The sequence below is a fragment of the Notothenia coriiceps genome, unplaced genomic scaffold (genome assembly GCF_000735185.1).
Source record: "Notothenia coriiceps isolate Sejong01 unplaced genomic scaffold, NC01 NC01_scaffold00011180, whole genome shotgun sequence".
NCBI lineage: Eukaryota > Metazoa > Chordata > Actinopteri > Perciformes > Nototheniidae > Notothenia > Notothenia coriiceps.
The window spans coordinates 32,361-49,349 of record NW_011343881.1 but is presented as its reverse complement, the minus strand read 5'-3'; the positions used below and the strand labels follow the sequence as shown (position 1 = coordinate 49,349).

Below are 16,989 nucleotides of genomic sequence, written 5' to 3'. Positions count from 1 at the left end.
CCCCCTTCTGCTCAGGTCCAGTTCCCCAGAGCCCAGATGTTCAGACTCAGAATCCGATGCAGACGAAGACGCGGGGTTTCCCTCCCAGTTCTGCAGGGACTCGGACACTCTGCCGGAGGACAGCGTCGCGAGGCGTTCGGCGAGGAAGAAGCTCATCATGGCCGCCGTCGTCAGCCTCTTCTTCATGACCGGGGAGGTGGTCGGTGAGAAGGGGGAGGAGCCAAATAAACTCATTTCAACTATTATTTAAAGCTTATTCCAAATATTTGTTTTCCTTTTCATTATTCCTGCAGTAACAACTAAAACATATCCAGACATCACATTCTTCACAATATCAACCAATCCTAAAACAGATAAATGCATCTCTTACATTCATAACTTCACTTCAACAGGATATGATTGGATCAATTAACAGATGCAGTAATCAATTAAGTCAATTAAAGTATTACTAACAGCCCAGTTCTGCCCGGTTCAAATGACACTGTGACCCCCTTAGGTGGATACTTCGCTCAGAGTCTGGCCATCATGACGGACGCAGCTCACCTGCTGACGGACGTCTGCAGCATCTCCATCAGCTGCTTCTCTCTGTGGCTCTCCTCCAGACCAAAGACTGACTCCATGACCTTCGGATGGCATCGAGCAGGTCTCTGCACTTTAAAGCAGGAATATGTTTTCATATTTAGAGATAAATCATTGCTTTACTTATTAAAATGTGGCCCTAGTTAAAGACATGCAGCTGCAGCACCGAGCAGTTTGAGAACTGTTTTACGTCTTACTATATTATGACCTTTTTTGACACAAATAACAACATGTCCAATATGTCCATGGGCCATGACACGTGACAGAACTAGCTACTTTTCAAAAGCTTGTTTTTTGTTGCTAAAGTCAAAGGTCACCTATCGTGCTATCTGTAGGCAATAGCATCTCAGATATATAAAAACATGTCTATGAAGTGTTTTGCTCCAAACACCAAACAGATCACCCATTCTAGCCATGCCTCATATCCCTCTATTTCACTTCCTGTTTCTAAAGTGCTGATTTGGGTATAAAGCTTTAAAGAGGAGGGGGCTGAGCTCATGCGGGACCCGGCAGCTACTGTCTAAACTAAATGCTGCCTTGATGAAACGCCATATCATGGATTATCAAGGATTATCTCTGAAACAGTATGGAGCTCAAAGGCTTTCTCTCTTGCCGGTTATACCACAAGGTGAGTTCCTTTTTACTTCCTGCTTCTTCACACACATGCTCTCCAGTACAGGTTAGCTCTGAGTGTTAGCGATGCTAATGTAAACACCGACCATATTACGTCCAAAACAGTCGGACATTGTTTCTGTTAGCAACTTTCTGATAGCAACGTTTCTGATAGGGCCGTGGGTGTAAAGCCAGCCCACATTTCAGATATTACGTCATATCGGACGCAGACCCGTTTTTAGCGATTTGGGTATGGAGGAAAAGAGAGAGGGTTTTATTTTTTGACTCTGCGTGAGTTCCCCGACACACCGGGGACACATATTTATGTATAAAAGACATCAAAAAGTGCATTTTCCATGATAGGTCCCCTTTAATATATTGCAGTTTCTTACTCTGTATCATATAGTACAGTCATACCCCATCACAACAACCTCTGAATATACCTGACTTTACTGGAATCATTGTATTTGTGTCATATTCAGTGACAAGAGTTTCCAAAGAGAATTATATGTGAAAGTAAAGGTGTACCGAGTCTCCTTCCTTGGAAAATAAAGGCATCGCTCTAGCTATTCTGAGAATTTCCTTGATAATAAAAAAGCCCCCATCCACTATGTGTGCCTCTCCATAGCAACAAGCATTAAGCCGACTGCAGCACATCATCAACAGGAATCCAGTCAGTTGTTCCTAATTGGCGATGAGAGCCAAGCTAATTATAACTTTGTAGACGGAGAGAAGACTAACATGAAAAGACATTTCATCCAAACAGTTTCATTGCAACTTGAACCAAAGTAAACGCCACTTAATTACTGTCCACACAGTTTAATCGGGCGTTTCAGAGCCCAATCCTTTTACATCCTTTCTGTGGTTGTTTTGCAGCAAAACAAACGACTGGAGGACTTCAGTAGGCGCTGAAGAGCCACTGCCCTCCTCAAAATGCTGCAGCACAATTCATCAATATGCTTTCGATTAGCTCCCGCCCACAGGACACTAGTGGACATACAAAGAGTGCATGCATAGCCTCTGACCCCCATTATGTTTGGCGTTGAGTCTGCATAACAGTTTTTCACTCTATAACCGTGTTCAGAGAGGCTGTCCATGTGTTTGTGTGTGGGGGGATTTCTTACGTAACCAAATGCAGTTTGCATTGATATTTCCATGCAGCCGTTTTCAACCTTTTGGATGTTTGCCAGTTTTAAAAGCCACTCGTGTCGCATGACTGAGGCACAGGGCCCAGGGCTGATGCAGCGGAAAGTGGCGCCAAGCTAGCCCGGTGTTAAGACACTCATCGATACCCACGTGCGTCTGTTTTCACAAGCAACAGCAGGATAGCATGATGAGGCTGCAGTGTGCTCTACATTTACATTTTGCAACACACTGAAGTTTCTTTCTCCTTGAACAGTGAGCTGTCCCTCACATTTCCGCATGACGTGCCTTGAAGTAGTTCTCGCTGTGCTTCATGCCTAATCATTGTCAAACAATTACATGATTACTGAAACCCGGTGCAGAATAATTACACTGACGTCACTGCATAATATGTGAGAGGAAGAAAAAAACACTCGCTGGTGGTTTGTACACAAGATTTGAGCTACTGTTAGTTTTCACATCAAAGCCTGCATGTAAAACAAATTGAAGTGAACTATATTCAGAAGTACTGAGATGTTTTAGCAAATACAAAATAGCAATACAACCCTGCAGGAATACTGTGTAAAAGTTATGAAATTAACAATTCGACTGTATCTTTCACAAAGTCAAAGTACAAAGGTATAAGCACAGAAAAATATACTTTAAGTACCAAAAATATTGGTAAGGTAACCATTATGCTTAATAATAATAATAAGAAATGTTCCTCTTTTATTTTACAGCTTAAAGGTGGGGTAGGTAAGTAAAATCCATACAAAAATGTCATCTGTGGAAGCCGTGGTGCTGTAAAAAGCACGACCAATCATCTGAGCCGGCCCGGCTAAAGTAACTGGATGGCCTACCTGCCTGTCAGCCTTCCATCTGTGCACAAACTTATCTCGTGCCCTCATTGGTCATGTGCGCGTTCGTGTGTGTTGGAGGAGGGGCTCTGTAAGGAAGTGGCAGATTTTTTCCGGCTGTGTATTTTCAAATTCTAGCGCACTGGAGCTGGTTTCTCCAAAATTACCTACCCCACTTTTAAGGTTACCACACTTGAATAGCAAATAAAATACATTGTATATTTGATTTTTCAAAGCTACTGTCTAAGTAACCTACACTGTACGTCAAGACTGTATTCTTTCTTAAGTTCAGCTGTTTTAAATGAGCTCTCCTCTAAATTGAAGGTTATTTGCCGAAAAGCAGATTTCTTTCTCTCTCTGGTTGTCCTGCAGTGACCCACAGCCTTCACCGCTCCTCCATGTCTCCTCTTTAATCTCTCCTGCCTCACAAAAGGTCAATATGACCTTCACTTAGAGTCGTGACAGCATTTTTATGTTTTTTGGGCCATCTTTATGTCACGGTGAGCGGAACATGTATCTTAATGCTTCTCACTCTGTTCTTTCTTTTACAAATCACAGCTATTTCATCAAGTCGTTCCCTTTCACAGTACCTGGCTATCTATCATTGTACATCGAGTGCAGGTTGAACTGTGCACATATCAGGTCAAAAAGTTGCTTTGGGCTTGTGTTCGATTTTAAACACATTTTACCATTACACTTAAACTTGAGATATCAAATCAGATATCAAATCAGCACAACACAATTCACATGTGCGCTGCGTGACATGCAGCAGTCGGTGTCGGCCTCACCTCAGAGAGCTGCGCCCTGTACAGAGATTTGTTGCACTGCAGAAGCTGAGCGGCCAGGTTACAGTCCTTCCTGTACATGTCCTATGGAGACACGATTAGGAATGAACATTTAGGGATGAATATTCACTTATTTTGTTAAGTATTTTCATAATGTCAACTGATAATTCTACCCCTTAAACCCACTTTGCCTTGAGTGTTGTTGATTGGGTGCAAAATGAGGAAGGTTAATAATATCAAATATTATTCAGTACACAGCACTGTCACTTTTATTCTTGTGATTTTTATACATATCTTATTCTATTTTAGCTTGATTTGTTTGTTTTCTCTTGGCTTTTCAATGACAGTTTTTAAATGTGATTATGTATTCATGATTTCTTTGTTTTGCATAAGGCTTCATTGCTTTACTGTTTCTTGTGAAGCACTTTGAATCACCTTGTTGTTGAAATGTGCTATATAAATAAACTTGGCTTGATTTGCATAGAACTGCCTCTACATTTTTGTGTTTGATCATTTCCCCCCCCCCCCCCGACAATCTAAGCATGAAAGTGGATATATAAAATAGTATATAAAATTATCTAAAAAGCAACAGCTGACAGGGAAAAAACATCACATTCAAAAGAGAAATGTTGTAGGTAGGTAAACAGGGTGGAGATAATATGCTTTATTATATGAGGCTCTTACATTGTCTTCCTGCAGCTTCTCGATGGTGAGCTTGGCCTCTATCAGGTGGTTGTTGAGGACGATGATCTCTCTGCTGAGCGCTCGCTTCTCATCGTCATGATGCTGAGACTAAAGACAAGAGAGCGGATCAGAGAAATCATTATAGAATACGTTTATTGGTCACAAACAACACTCAACAAAAGGTGCATTTCAGTTCTTGCAATCGTTGCACAAACAGCACTGAACATATTTGACTTGTCTGTCAAGTTTAATAATGATTTGGGGAATCTGCTATATTATCCAAATAAAAGCAACATCCATCGATTAAGACTCTCCCAATTAAAATACAGAACCACATTAACCAGTTCAAGAGGAAGAGGGATGGGGAAGGTGTATGTGTATATGTGTGAGTATGGAGGTGTGTATATGTATATGTGCATATATATGTGTATGTGTGTGTATGTATATGTACATATGTGTATATGTATATATGTCAATCAACAGGTAAAGCAGATTAATAATAACAATGTAAATTAATAATAATGATAATTATTGCAGATTATAAATCAATCATTTAGGGACAAGGGGGTGAGATTAAATAAGTTATACTTCTTCTCACTCCTTTTCGAACACTAGATGTGGCACTGTTTATGTTGCTAATGCTGTTGTTGTTGTTGTTGTTGTTGTTGTTGTTGTTGTTGTTGTTGTAAATGTCATTTTTTATTTTGATTTCTCTTACATGACTATGCACTGCAAAAACAAATTGTTTTGTAATTATTTATTTTACTTGTTCGAAATAAAATGTATCAATCAATCAATCATAATAAGGATCTAATCCACCAGATAAACCGTAACATGTTGTGAATATGAAGCTTTGGTAAAACAGCGTCTGAAAGTTACTAACCAGATGATTGTATAATATAATCTCCGTATAAAATGGTGTGTGAGATTCAGGCTCTAAATACAAACACAGGATGGATACACTAAAGATACACAAAGAAACTTCACACATTGAGAAGTGGCAGCAGGACATACTGTAGCTGAATCTGTTGGTTACTATGGGTAACCAAGAAACCCTGATGTCAGTAAACAGAGCGCTACGCAGGAGTACATTTTCTCCTCTTGTTGGCTGATGTGGACAGAACCAATGTTTGTCTTTATGATGCATGATGGTGTTTGTGTGAATCCATTGTTTGCTGAGTTTAAATCCTGTCAGTGTGAGAGGTTATATGACAGCTGCGATAATTTAAAAAAAAGGGACAGTGTGTGCAAACATTTTGTCTTCTCTCTTCAGGCTTTTCCCTACGCTGTGTGAGCACTCAAAGTATATCACTGTGTTTATCTGTCTCGTAATTACATTCTCTATAGTTGTGCAGGGCCACGGGGTCAGAAGTGTTTGTGGAACCTCTGGGGTAAACACGCTTTACGATTACACAGAGACTTACTCTGCACCGCTCACACACCTGGGAGGGGGGAGTACGTGAGATGAATCAATAACGGCTGATTTGGACGCTTCGGGAGAATAAAAACTGTTGGAGTGTATTTAAAAAAAATGACAATTCTTCTTCTCGATGACCCTCGGCTCCTTATTGACCCTCGGCTCGCTGCTGTAGAGCTGTAATCACGAGGAGGGCCGAGATGATTATTATCTTGCGCCGTAACACACGCATTCAGCTGTCCATTCAACAGCAGCGACACCTGATTGTCATGCAGTGTTCTCGGGCAGGCTGGTTAATTGTATCTTTCCAGCGGCTAAAGCTACGTCTGACAAATGAAGTGAGGTGCGGCACGCTGAGGAACAAAGGCTTTGCTATCACTCTGCCGTTGGAAGGAGGACAGCCAATTGTAATAGGCAGTAATTAACGTCAATGGTACCAACAGCGGGGCAGTCATATTCAAATTGCCTCTCCGAGTTTTCTTCACCATATCTAAACCCTCTGAGAAGCTCTTTCTTCTGTGTCGACAGGTCCTCAAGCATGGCATTACACATGACGGGACACACGCTCTCTCTCACACACACACACACACACACACACACACACACACACACACACACACACACACACACACACACACACACACACACACGCGCACACACNGCTACTGTCTAAACTGAATACTGCGTATGATGAAACGCCATATCATGGATTATCAAGGATTATATCTGAAACAGTATGGAAAGAGAGAAAGCCTTTGAGCTCCATACTGTTTCAGATATAATCCTTGATAATCCATGATATGGCGTTTCATCATACGCAGTATTCAGTTTAGACAGTAGCTGCCGGATCCCCCATGAGCTCAGACCCCTCCTTTTAAATGTTTTATCCATTTTTTTTAAGCTTTATACCCAAAATCAGCACTTTTGAAACAGGAAGTGAAATAGAGGGATATGAGGCATGGCTAGAATGGGTGATCTGTTTGGTATTTTGAGCAAAACACTTCACAGACATGTTTTTTATATATTTTTATATATCTGAGACCTATGCTATTGCCTAAAAATAGCATGATAGGTGACCTTTAAATCAGAAAGTACGCTGCAGTTTAGGCCCAATTACAATGAGAGATTTGGATCGATCCCAAAAAGAAGTTCCTAGATTAAACTGTCAGACACATCCACAGACAAAAGTTAAGCCATGGCAAAGTATTGAGTGTCAGAAATTCACGAACATTTAAATTCACGACTGTTTAAAGATCACAAGGTTTCAAACCTACTTTGATCTTTTGCCAGGTTATAATGGATTATGAAACATTTGTGGCACGGAGCATTACCCTTTGTCTTCATTATTTTTGTAATACGCTTACCACTATTTCTCCTTTGAACATCAGAATGTATGGCCACAATGTGACTCTTCTACCATCTAACCAATGTGAATACATCATGACATGAAACAGAGTGCACTGGCTAACATGACATTTTATAGGCACCATTTTGGAAAAAGCACTCACAGCCCAAAGGATGGAGGCTAAATGAAACAGTGTTTTGTTGCACCAGCGTTTACTACAATGAAAATAAAAAAGCAATTACAGAACAACAAAGGCAGCAACAAAGAAGCCAGGCAGAACAGAGTACTTACTGTTGAGGAAAAATGAGGTAAAAGAAGCAAGGCATGGGGAATATATTGTGAAATACAGTCTTTGTGTTTTTTTTATTCATCAACTGGAGACTTTGATCAATTCAATCAGGTCGAAATAAATCAAAAGAGGGACGTCTGATTGTGTTCGATGTGCTTTTTTAAATAACATCCAAACGCAGTATGTAAATGTTGTTTGTGGTGAAGAAGAAAAACATTGCAGAGTTTATTATTATGACATACGCTGCTGACGTCTCTGCTTTCATACACTATTTTCTATTTAGATCACATCAATAGACTTCTCACTAAGTGTGACATGAAACTATTTAAACTAAATAGAATAAGGTGCTTGGAATATTCTATAATCGTTATGAAGCCTTTAAATGTTGTAGTATATGTAAAAACCCTCCTAATCAATCTAATACATTAAGAAATGACTTAAGTAATCCCAAAGGAGAACATTGTGTCTGAGACTGCTCATAAATTACAAGAACATAGTGTCACGGTATGGGAAAGGTAGGACCCAAATGCAGAATGAGGAGAGAAGCAGTTTCAAAATGGAACAAAAGGCGAGCTTTAATCAAAAAACGCTGAAAAAACAAGAATCCAAGAAAAGGTACAATGCACGAGGTAGCAACCAAAACAAAAAGGGACTGTGACCAACATGAAGGGAGACATGAACGACAAATAATGAACCAACACCGAACACAGGAAGAGACTAAATACAGGGAGGGGTAATCACGAGACGAGAAACAGCCGGGCAGGGAAGGAGAAACACAAGGGCAACAGGTGAACACAATCAGACACACCAGGGAAACTAACGACAGGGAGGACAGAAATAACCCCAAAACTTGACAAACAAAAACTCAAACCCTGACACATAGGGATACAAAAAACATGTTATACATATACAGTATACTAAAAACAGCAGTGCCTAGAATACTATACTGTACAATATGATACAATAATAGCATACGATTGTCAGATCGAGTCTGCATTTGTTCTTGCATCACAGCTGCTTCATTTGCAACCTTAACAAATACAAGACAAGAAAACAGGTAACAGGTATGAAACCTAACATGACACTAGAATAACAGTAACAGTCAGATACATGTAGTAAAATAAGTCAACTAAAATAGAAAAGCAATTGGTAAAGCAGATGTGATCTCAGCTCCACCTGTCGGGACAGAATCATTTACATCACGCCTTTCTCTTTTCTCTGACCCTTCTAGCTGCCGGCTGACTTCCAGGAGCGCCTCACCATGCACCTGGAGGAGTCTCCTCTCTGCTGCACCTACTCTGACTCCGTCGCGGCCTCTCTGATCGGCAAGGTGCTCGAGAAGCCGGACGAGGCCTGCAGCAGCAGCCAGGCCTCCCGCTCCCCCAGCCCCCAGACTCAGGAACACACTTTCGTTTTGGAGAGTTTGGGCCCCGGAGAGCGGCTCAGGCTCCGCGCGGCCTACAAGTCGGACCTGTACAGCAGCGACACGGCGCTCTACTGCCCTGAAGACCGGCAGCGCGAGAGGAGGCCCAGCATGGACGTCCATGGTGAGAGGGCGCTGCTCTACGGGCCCCAAATCTCCACCGACAGCAACCCGGAGGAGGGGTCAGTGGGTCTGAGGGCTGGCTTCTCCCAGGAGCACTTTGCTAAGTTCCCCGCCCCGCTGAGGGCAGGCTCCAGCTCCTACTCCAGCTTCAGCGGGGGGGGCTCTGAAGACAAAGGCAACGGGCCGCCCAGCAGCGCAGCGTCCTCCCCCAGACACCACTCCCTCTTCATGGAGTGGAGGGATGCAGGGGACTATGAGAGAAAGAGTGACTCTTCCTGGGAGAGGGACAGTCCGAGGGGCTTCCCCAGCACTCACCCCTTCCAGCAAGCGGAGCTGAGCCACCACCAGAACGGCAGCTCGCCCGTCTACAGCCGCACCATGTCCTCCTGCTTCAGTGAGCCCTACGAGCCGCTGCCGCCCTCTTCGTCCCCGAGCGTGGCCTACGGAGACAGTCGACGTGGCAGCACATTGGCCCCCGAGGAAGAGGAGCTGATTGGGCGATGGAGACAGCTGAGCGTAGAGGACCTGAGCGCCCAAAGCTACCGCAGCCCAGGCCGGGCTTCACCCTACAGCTTCTCAGAGCAGCACTTCTCCGTCAGGCCGTCTAAGATCCGCCTCGGCCCGCTCTACAGCAGCTTCCAGGAGGGGGGTGACTTTTACCCTCAAGAGGGCGTGGACCCTGTGTGGGTAGCTGCCATCCCCAGCCCAGAGTGCAGCCCGGGGCCGAGCCAAGCCCACCTGTACAGGGCGGAGGACAGCCACGGGTCGGAGCACAGCCTCTACCACTCAGGGAGCTCCAAGGAGAGGGATGGGAACGTGGCAGCGGGCGGCCAGAGCGCAGACTATGTGGACCCCAGCCCCAACAGCTCCACCGAGTCCCTGAACCAGAGGACCCTGGAGATGGCCACAGAGCTGCAGCACTACCAGGTGGAGATGCACAGCCTGCCTGCACAGGGCAGCGGGTCACCACCGGCAGGCCCACCTCCTCCGCCTCCCTACAACCAAACATTTGGCTCCCTAGGACTTTCCAGGAAAGACAGTCTGACCAAGGCACAGCTCTATGGGACACTTCTGAACTGAAGGACTGAACAATCAGGTTTATTCTTTCATCAGACGACGCCCTGGTGTGTCCCGCTACACCTTCTGTTAGCACCACCATTTGGTAGAAAATGGTTTGAATAGCAGCCAGGGGGAATCACTCAGCATCATGAACATGTATCTGTTGCTGATTATTGAAAAGCTTTGAACGTACGGCAGTGAGTGGCAACAGTTTACACTACGAGAAAGTCACGATGATAGTTGGATGTGGGGCAAAAAGGAGGCGAGGATCTCAAGCTGAAAGGCCCCTTACAATTTATAAGAATGTGTATGTATTTAAATTACAAATGTATAAATATAAACTAATATCTACCAATTCAGTGATATATTTTGTATGTAGCTGTTGGCAAGAAATACATCTAAAACAATCAGATAACAATTCAAATCTTAAATACACCTGGAACTTGTATATAAATGGTAAAACTGTCGATTCGAACACTGAGAGAGGAGTTATAATTTAGATGTGACGCCCGTATAAAGTGCACATGAATCCAGTCATTATTTTTAATGGACAGTGTTGGCCCTGTGAGGATTTAAATGTGAATGTTGAACAAAGGGAGACGACAAAAATCAATTAATCACTTAAATGAGAAACATACATTTTGTTTTTCTTCTGTTCATTGAATTTGACAGTATCGGTGGGTGTGTTAATTGTATCGATGGAACGTTTTGAGATCTGTTTTAGCAGTCGGTATATTTTACATTTTTGCTCTTCTATATCCCACAGAGAGGTCCTGCCCCCATTCTACCTCAGATTTGGATGCCCACACCCCATCAAGCCACTGTAACCCTGTTCCTTTGACGGCAATGCATGTTTATATATTTTTGGTTGTTTTGTTCACCTAATAAAGCACACATTATACATACACGCTCCCAAGCCTTCCTTTAATGTTCAGGCGATGCTGTGTGGGGACTTTAAATATACTTTATAGTCCAGTTGCGTATGATCTATCGCTGTCTTGGAGATAATTACATGTCCGCTGATGCAGAAGTTGAGTGGTTGAAGTGGGAGGAGGGAGACCCTTCATCACTCACGATGCTGCAGCCATGTGGCGCTGCATGCTGAGTCATTGCAAAGCCCTGCTTCATCACCAATTGTAAATCTAAAAATAGCTTTGTTGAGACACATTTCTGCCAAGAACAGCAAACTCCAAACAGATAGGAAGGTTATTTGTGTCGTCAAGAAAATACTACAAAGAAATGTTTGTTATGCACTGAGTTTGTGTAAAATTAAACACAGCTAATAATACTTAATATACTGATGATACCAGTGTCATGCTGGTATATTAAATAAAGACGATGTGGACAGAAAAATAAGATTACATTTATATTATAAAACAACAAAAAACGAAGTTTGGAAATGTCATAAACTGTACCAGAGACCTGCTGACTAATCTCCTTTTAGGTTAATATATGGACTATAGTCAACTATCTTTGTTTCTATCTTTATCTGTTTTAAACTGAATATATATGTTAGTTAAACCCAGCAAGACATTAGAAACCTTGGACCTTATATTGTAAAATATATTTTTGATGATTGATTAATTGAAAGGTAAATCAGAAAGAAATCGACAATCAAGATAATAATAATAATAATAAATGGGATTTATATAGCGCTTTTCTAGACCCAAAGACACTTTACATTACGAGTAAGGTCGACAAACAAAACAAGAACAAAAACACAAACACAAACAAAAACAAAAACAAAAACAAATCAAAAACAGAAAAGCCGTCAGGAGGATGTTGGTTCAGAGGGGGGAGGGGCGGGTTTAAGGATAAGCAGAGTTGAAGAGGTGGGTTTTGAGATGAATCCGTTTCAGCCATACTGAGGTGTCCCATAATTGTCTTTCTCAGAAGATTCAAATATTTTAAAGCAAGTATTCAAATAATTTTGGAACAGTTCATAAATTCTAATTTTCACTCTTTTCAGACAAACATGACAATAACGGGCAGATTTTGTAAAATCTAAGTTTAAACCAACATTTTTCAGTTTTGCAACTTTGGATTTTCCTTTTTTCTATGTGAAGAAATGTGAGCTGCATGTTTGTATGGAAGGTGCTATACAATTAAATAAAGTTGATTTGAAAGGATCAAAATAGACACATAGTACAACACAAATATTATTATCTGTTTTCTCTGATTTCATTTATTCTCATTTGAATTTCATATTGAATTGATTGCAACATTTCCTTCCTCTCTCTCCTGCAGAGGTGAGATTGAAAGTTTCCACAGGAGGGAGCCGCGGTGCTGCATCATCTCACTGATCTGCACGTCAGCCTGATTGTTAGTCTCCTCCGGACGCAGCAGAAAGCATTTACACTTCAAACACATCAACAGAGGGAGACTAGATTAACAGCTGCCCCCCCCACACACACACACACCTCCTCATTTGTAACACTGCAAAATACATGCTAAACTATGCACAAATGTAGCATTCAAGTACAATAACTGAACCGGATGGATAAGCTATTCTTAGACTTTGCACAGCGCGGGCAATAATGTGACAACTCAGCGTGGCTCTGATGGATGCAGAGGAGATGAGCTCCATCATGGTGTGTGTGTGTGTGTGTGTGTGTGTGTGTGTGTGTGTGTGTGTGTGTGTGTGTGTGTGAGAGAAAGACAAGGGAGAGAATAGAGTGCAATCTGGATTTTATTTTCAATAACCAAGATTGATCTCGTTTGCTCTTACAGCTTACTATTTAACATTAGAAATATTTTCGATGTTTGCTTTGCACTTTTACATATCCATGACTGTGAAGCGCCATGTGTGCCCTCTTAGTATTTTTCCTATATTTCGAGAAAGCCTTAATGTCACAACTTCCTGAGGATGTACTTGTAGCCTACATGCACCTAAGTAACAGGGTAACGGCTTTCTGCTTATTCGATAAATGTGGTGTGAAAAACGTTTCCACAGCTACATTTCTCTCGGTGAACACAGACTTTGATAACCAGATGTTTCTATTTACTTTGTACATGTTCATATGTGCATGGTGAAAACTTCAGACAGGGGAAGTTATGGTGGAGCAAGTGGAAGAAATAAGGGAGCGATGCATCCTGGTTTGAACCATCACGTTTACATGTTTTAATTGAAACTTTATCCAGTCTCTGTTTTACCCACTACACTGCACACATTTACACACTTCATCGGCACAACATATCATTCCATTATTGATGAAATCAGTCTTAGCACAAGCCATCTCCTGCACAGCAGCGTCCGTTTGAGATTAAGTATTTTGTCCGCAGTACGGGACTCTGCTCAGTCAGCGAGCCCGACCATCCTCCTGCTTATGTCCCACAGTTTCTTGGCTGCCTGCTCATCTGTAGCCTTGGCCATCAGCTCCTCCTCCGCACAGTTAGCGAAACACTTCCCCGACACTCCCTCCACCTCGGGGGAGCAGGCCAGATAGAGAGGGGTTTGGGCTCCCTCCAATGGACTCTTGAAGAAGATCAGCGAGGCGAGGTAGAAAAGCGGCTTTGCAAGGAAAGGGATTTGAACGTGTCTCCCCAATCTGGTCCTCACGATGCCGGGGGTGAGAGCGTTGACTGTGACCCCCGTGCCCTCCAGCTGACGAGCCAGCTCCAGAGTGAACAGCAGGTTGGCCAACTTGCTCTGACTGTAGCAGAAAGCTTTATTGTAGTTATTCTCACTGTTCAGGTCGTCAAAGTTGATGTGGCCGTACTTGTAAAGCTTTGAGGAAACAACAACGATGCGGCTGGGGGCCGAAGACTTCAGGAGGTCCAGCAGGAGGTGGGTGAGGAGGACGTGGCCGAGGTGATTCACACCGAGCTGCATCTCAAAATCATCCTCGGTCTTTGTGTAGGGACACTGGTAGATTCCGGCATTGTTGATGAGAACGTCAACCTTGGATTCCTCCTAAAGGGTCAGAGAAAAACAAATAATTTAAAGTTCGACTTAATAACTCCCATCAAAGACAAAAATACCTTTACATACAAATGAAGCTATTTAAAATGTTTCATTGTTAAATCTAAAGCTTTTTAAAGCAAGATAATGAATATATTGAGAGTTGAGTCTCTTCTTAAAACATGGTCAGTGGGTGGTGTGGGCATTGAATGGGAAAGGAAAACAAGGGAAATGTCTGTTAGGATTGCTAGTGTTTATTGTTGCAACAGTGTTTATGCTGCCCTTCTAGGTCATTTATTTATAATCTAATAATAGGTGATCAAGCTAATGTTTGTTAGGTTGAAGGTCAATACAGAAGTTCAGCACCATGGACAGTTTCTCTGAAGCTAAAGTGCTTGTTATGCCCTTTTTTGTATAGGCCTTACAATAGCTGGAATAAACTAGAAATCAGTCATTTAAAAAGCTCAACTTTATCTAGTAAACAAACTATACATTAAGCCTGAGAAACTGTGGGTCACTTCTCCATGTATCAGCTCAACTAACCTCTTTAATTTCCTCACAAAACCTCCGGACTGATGTGAGAGAGGCGAGGTCCAGGTGTTTGATGACCACCTCTCCCTGCTCTGGTCCCGCTTGTTTCCGAATGTCCTTCGCCGCCTCCTCGGCTCCCTGCAGGTCACGACAGGCGATGATGACCCGGGCCCGGAGTTTCAGCAGCTCCCCGGCCAGGGCCTTCCCGATCCCGCAGTTAGCCCCGGTCACGATGACCGTCTTTCCCCGCATAGTGTCGGCGGAATACCGGAGCAGCTTCAAGGCTTTCTGTTGCCGGGGGAACAGGCGGCGCATGAGGAGCAGGACCCCGCCGCCGACAACAGCGGCTACTAACACCGCGGTGGCCATGAGAGAAGCACCGGGGACAGGTCAGATCTCCCGGTGACAGCACGGTGTGTTATGTGTAAAAGTTATAAAAGTACCCCGGAAACAATTCTTCTTCTTCTTCTATTGTTTTATGGCGGTTGGCAAGCAGCTTTTCGGTGCATTTACCGCCACCTTCTGGAGTGTGGATCAGCACGGTGTTAAACTAAATTCTTAATATAATTTCTGTCCTTTTAAAAAAACGAAATACTGCCCTGTATGCTACATAGTATACCTTAACCCTAACCCTTAACTCTTTCTCAAAATCTCTACTATATTTATTTTAAACCTATTTGATTTCTGTTCAGTGCTTCCTTTAGTATTATACGCCGGAAACACTTCCCTGCTAATATGTCAATTTAACGAACAGCGTTCCACTATAAATAATCATAACAAGTCGGTTTTTTGTTATAAAACGCGTATAAGCAACATATGACTTTAAACAAACTAGTGGACTGAATGAAGAAAGATACATTAAACATACCGGTGGTTACGCCTGATTAAAAAATGTCTGTAAATCGAAGAAAAATGTTTTTAAAATATATACACGGAGTACAATAAAACTTGCATTGACCATATCATAAATAAATATTGAATAGAAAAAAATATATAAGAATAAAAATAAGAAGGATTGAGGAACATCACCGGCAGTACAGAAGGTAACAATCGTGTTTTCTTCTAATAATAAACCAAACATAATAGTATTATGGTCAAGCATTGCTGTAGTTTGGGAGACGATATGTGTGCTGGGGAATGGATAAGACATTTTTTTTTCTCATTGCAGTCTTCTCGTCTTGTAAACTCTTTGTGAGTTCTATACACTGAGCACTAGGTAGAGCTGTTTGCACAGAAAAGTAGTACAGTAATTCACTCTTATCTAATTCCCGCCTGTTATATAATGTATTATATTATTGTCTACTCCATTACAACCAAAAGTTCTGCATTCAAAGTCTTACAAGTTAGGAATAAAAAATCTAAAGTGACTCATTATAACAATTAACATTTTCCAAAAATATTTATCATATCACTGGACTATAATTATCTTTTTGTACAATTGATGTTCATCAATTTAATGTTGCAGGGGAGAAAGGTGGAGCTTTTTGTAATTTGAAGCAGTTAAAAAATATAATGTTTGTGTTTATTATATTATATTACATTCATAGCCGTGGGAACATGTTTCAAATGGGGGGTGCTGTGGGGATGACACCAGGGTCGGTTTTGACCAATGTGCTGCCCTAGGCAAGATTTTAGCTGGCATTGAAAAACCTCTACAAAAGACCAATACACTACAAAAAGAGAAACGTATTGACATGGTGGACAGCTTATATAAAAAGGCTTCAAATGTATTTAGTATTGCATGAACATGTTTTAATTTAGGGGGTGGACTTCACATCCTCTTGGGGGGTCCGGGGGTGCACCCCCGGGAAGATTTTTTTTTAACATTTTAAAGTAAAATGCTTCAATCTGGTGCACTTTGAGCGCCCAATTGCTAGAGACTGATCTAGGGGATACAACTCTAAACACCCATATGAAAAAGATCGGTTTGGATTTTAATAATCAAATAATATATGTGAACATAACCAATAACCTACCATAGCCAATAACAAATAAATGTAGGCTAACTTGTTTTATTTTTGTTAACATTTATTTATTTATGCATATTTTTAAATCTCTCCAGTTTTAAACAATATTTTTGGTTTACTGTCCTATAGTATACATTGGAATGATTTCAAACCTGTTTTTATTCAGCCTAATAATTATAAAGGAGTGCCTTGGAAATATTTGTTTACATAAATTGTGATCAAAACATTTGAGACCCACTCAACTATCTAAACACTCAGAGTCTTTACCTCACTGAACCTCTCAGTCTGACAGGAG

At 41.9% G+C, this 16,989-nt stretch overlaps 2 protein-coding genes across 2 annotated transcripts in view; one reads left to right on the top strand and one right to left on the bottom strand.

Annotated features, from left to right (window-relative positions):
• Window positions 1-11,200, top strand: part of LOC104946501 (brain-enriched guanylate kinase-associated protein) — a 30,613-nt gene extending 19,413 nt beyond the window's left edge. Inside the window, exons 4-7 of the mRNA XM_010772344.1 lie at window positions 16-203; window positions 497-639; window positions 8,661-8,747; window positions 8,922-11,200. Of these exons, the coding sequence (XP_010770646.1) occupies window positions 16-203; window positions 497-639; window positions 8,661-8,747; window positions 8,922-10,316 (1,813 nt within the window). The 3' untranslated portion in view covers window positions 10,317-11,200. The remainder of the gene's footprint in view (window positions 1-15; window positions 204-496; window positions 640-8,660; window positions 8,748-8,921) is intronic.
• Window positions 11,201-12,966: 1,766 nt separating this feature from the next.
• On the bottom strand, window positions 12,967-15,185 carry rdh14b (retinol dehydrogenase 14b). Its single transcript, XM_010772337.1, has 2 exons — window positions 14,740-15,185; window positions 12,967-14,208 (listed from the first exon to the last, which is right to left on the bottom strand). The coding sequence occupies exons 1-2, from the start codon at window positions 15,094-15,096 to the stop codon at window positions 13,591-13,593; spliced, it is 975 nt and encodes a 324-aa protein (XP_010770639.1). The 5' UTR covers window positions 15,097-15,185; the 3' UTR covers window positions 12,967-13,590.
• Window positions 15,186-16,989: the final 1,804 nt, after the last annotated feature.

Excerpts from the sequence above, each read along its gene's own strand:
- rdh14b (XM_010772337.1), bottom strand. The coding sequence starts at position 15,096 with ATGGCCACCGCGGTGTTAGTAGCCGCTGTTGTCGGCGGCGGGGTCCTG. Across the intron at positions 14,209-14,739 it reads TTTGTGAGGAAATTAAAGAG|GAGGAATCCAAGGTTGACGT; the intron begins GTTAGTTGAGCT and ends CTGACCCTTTAG.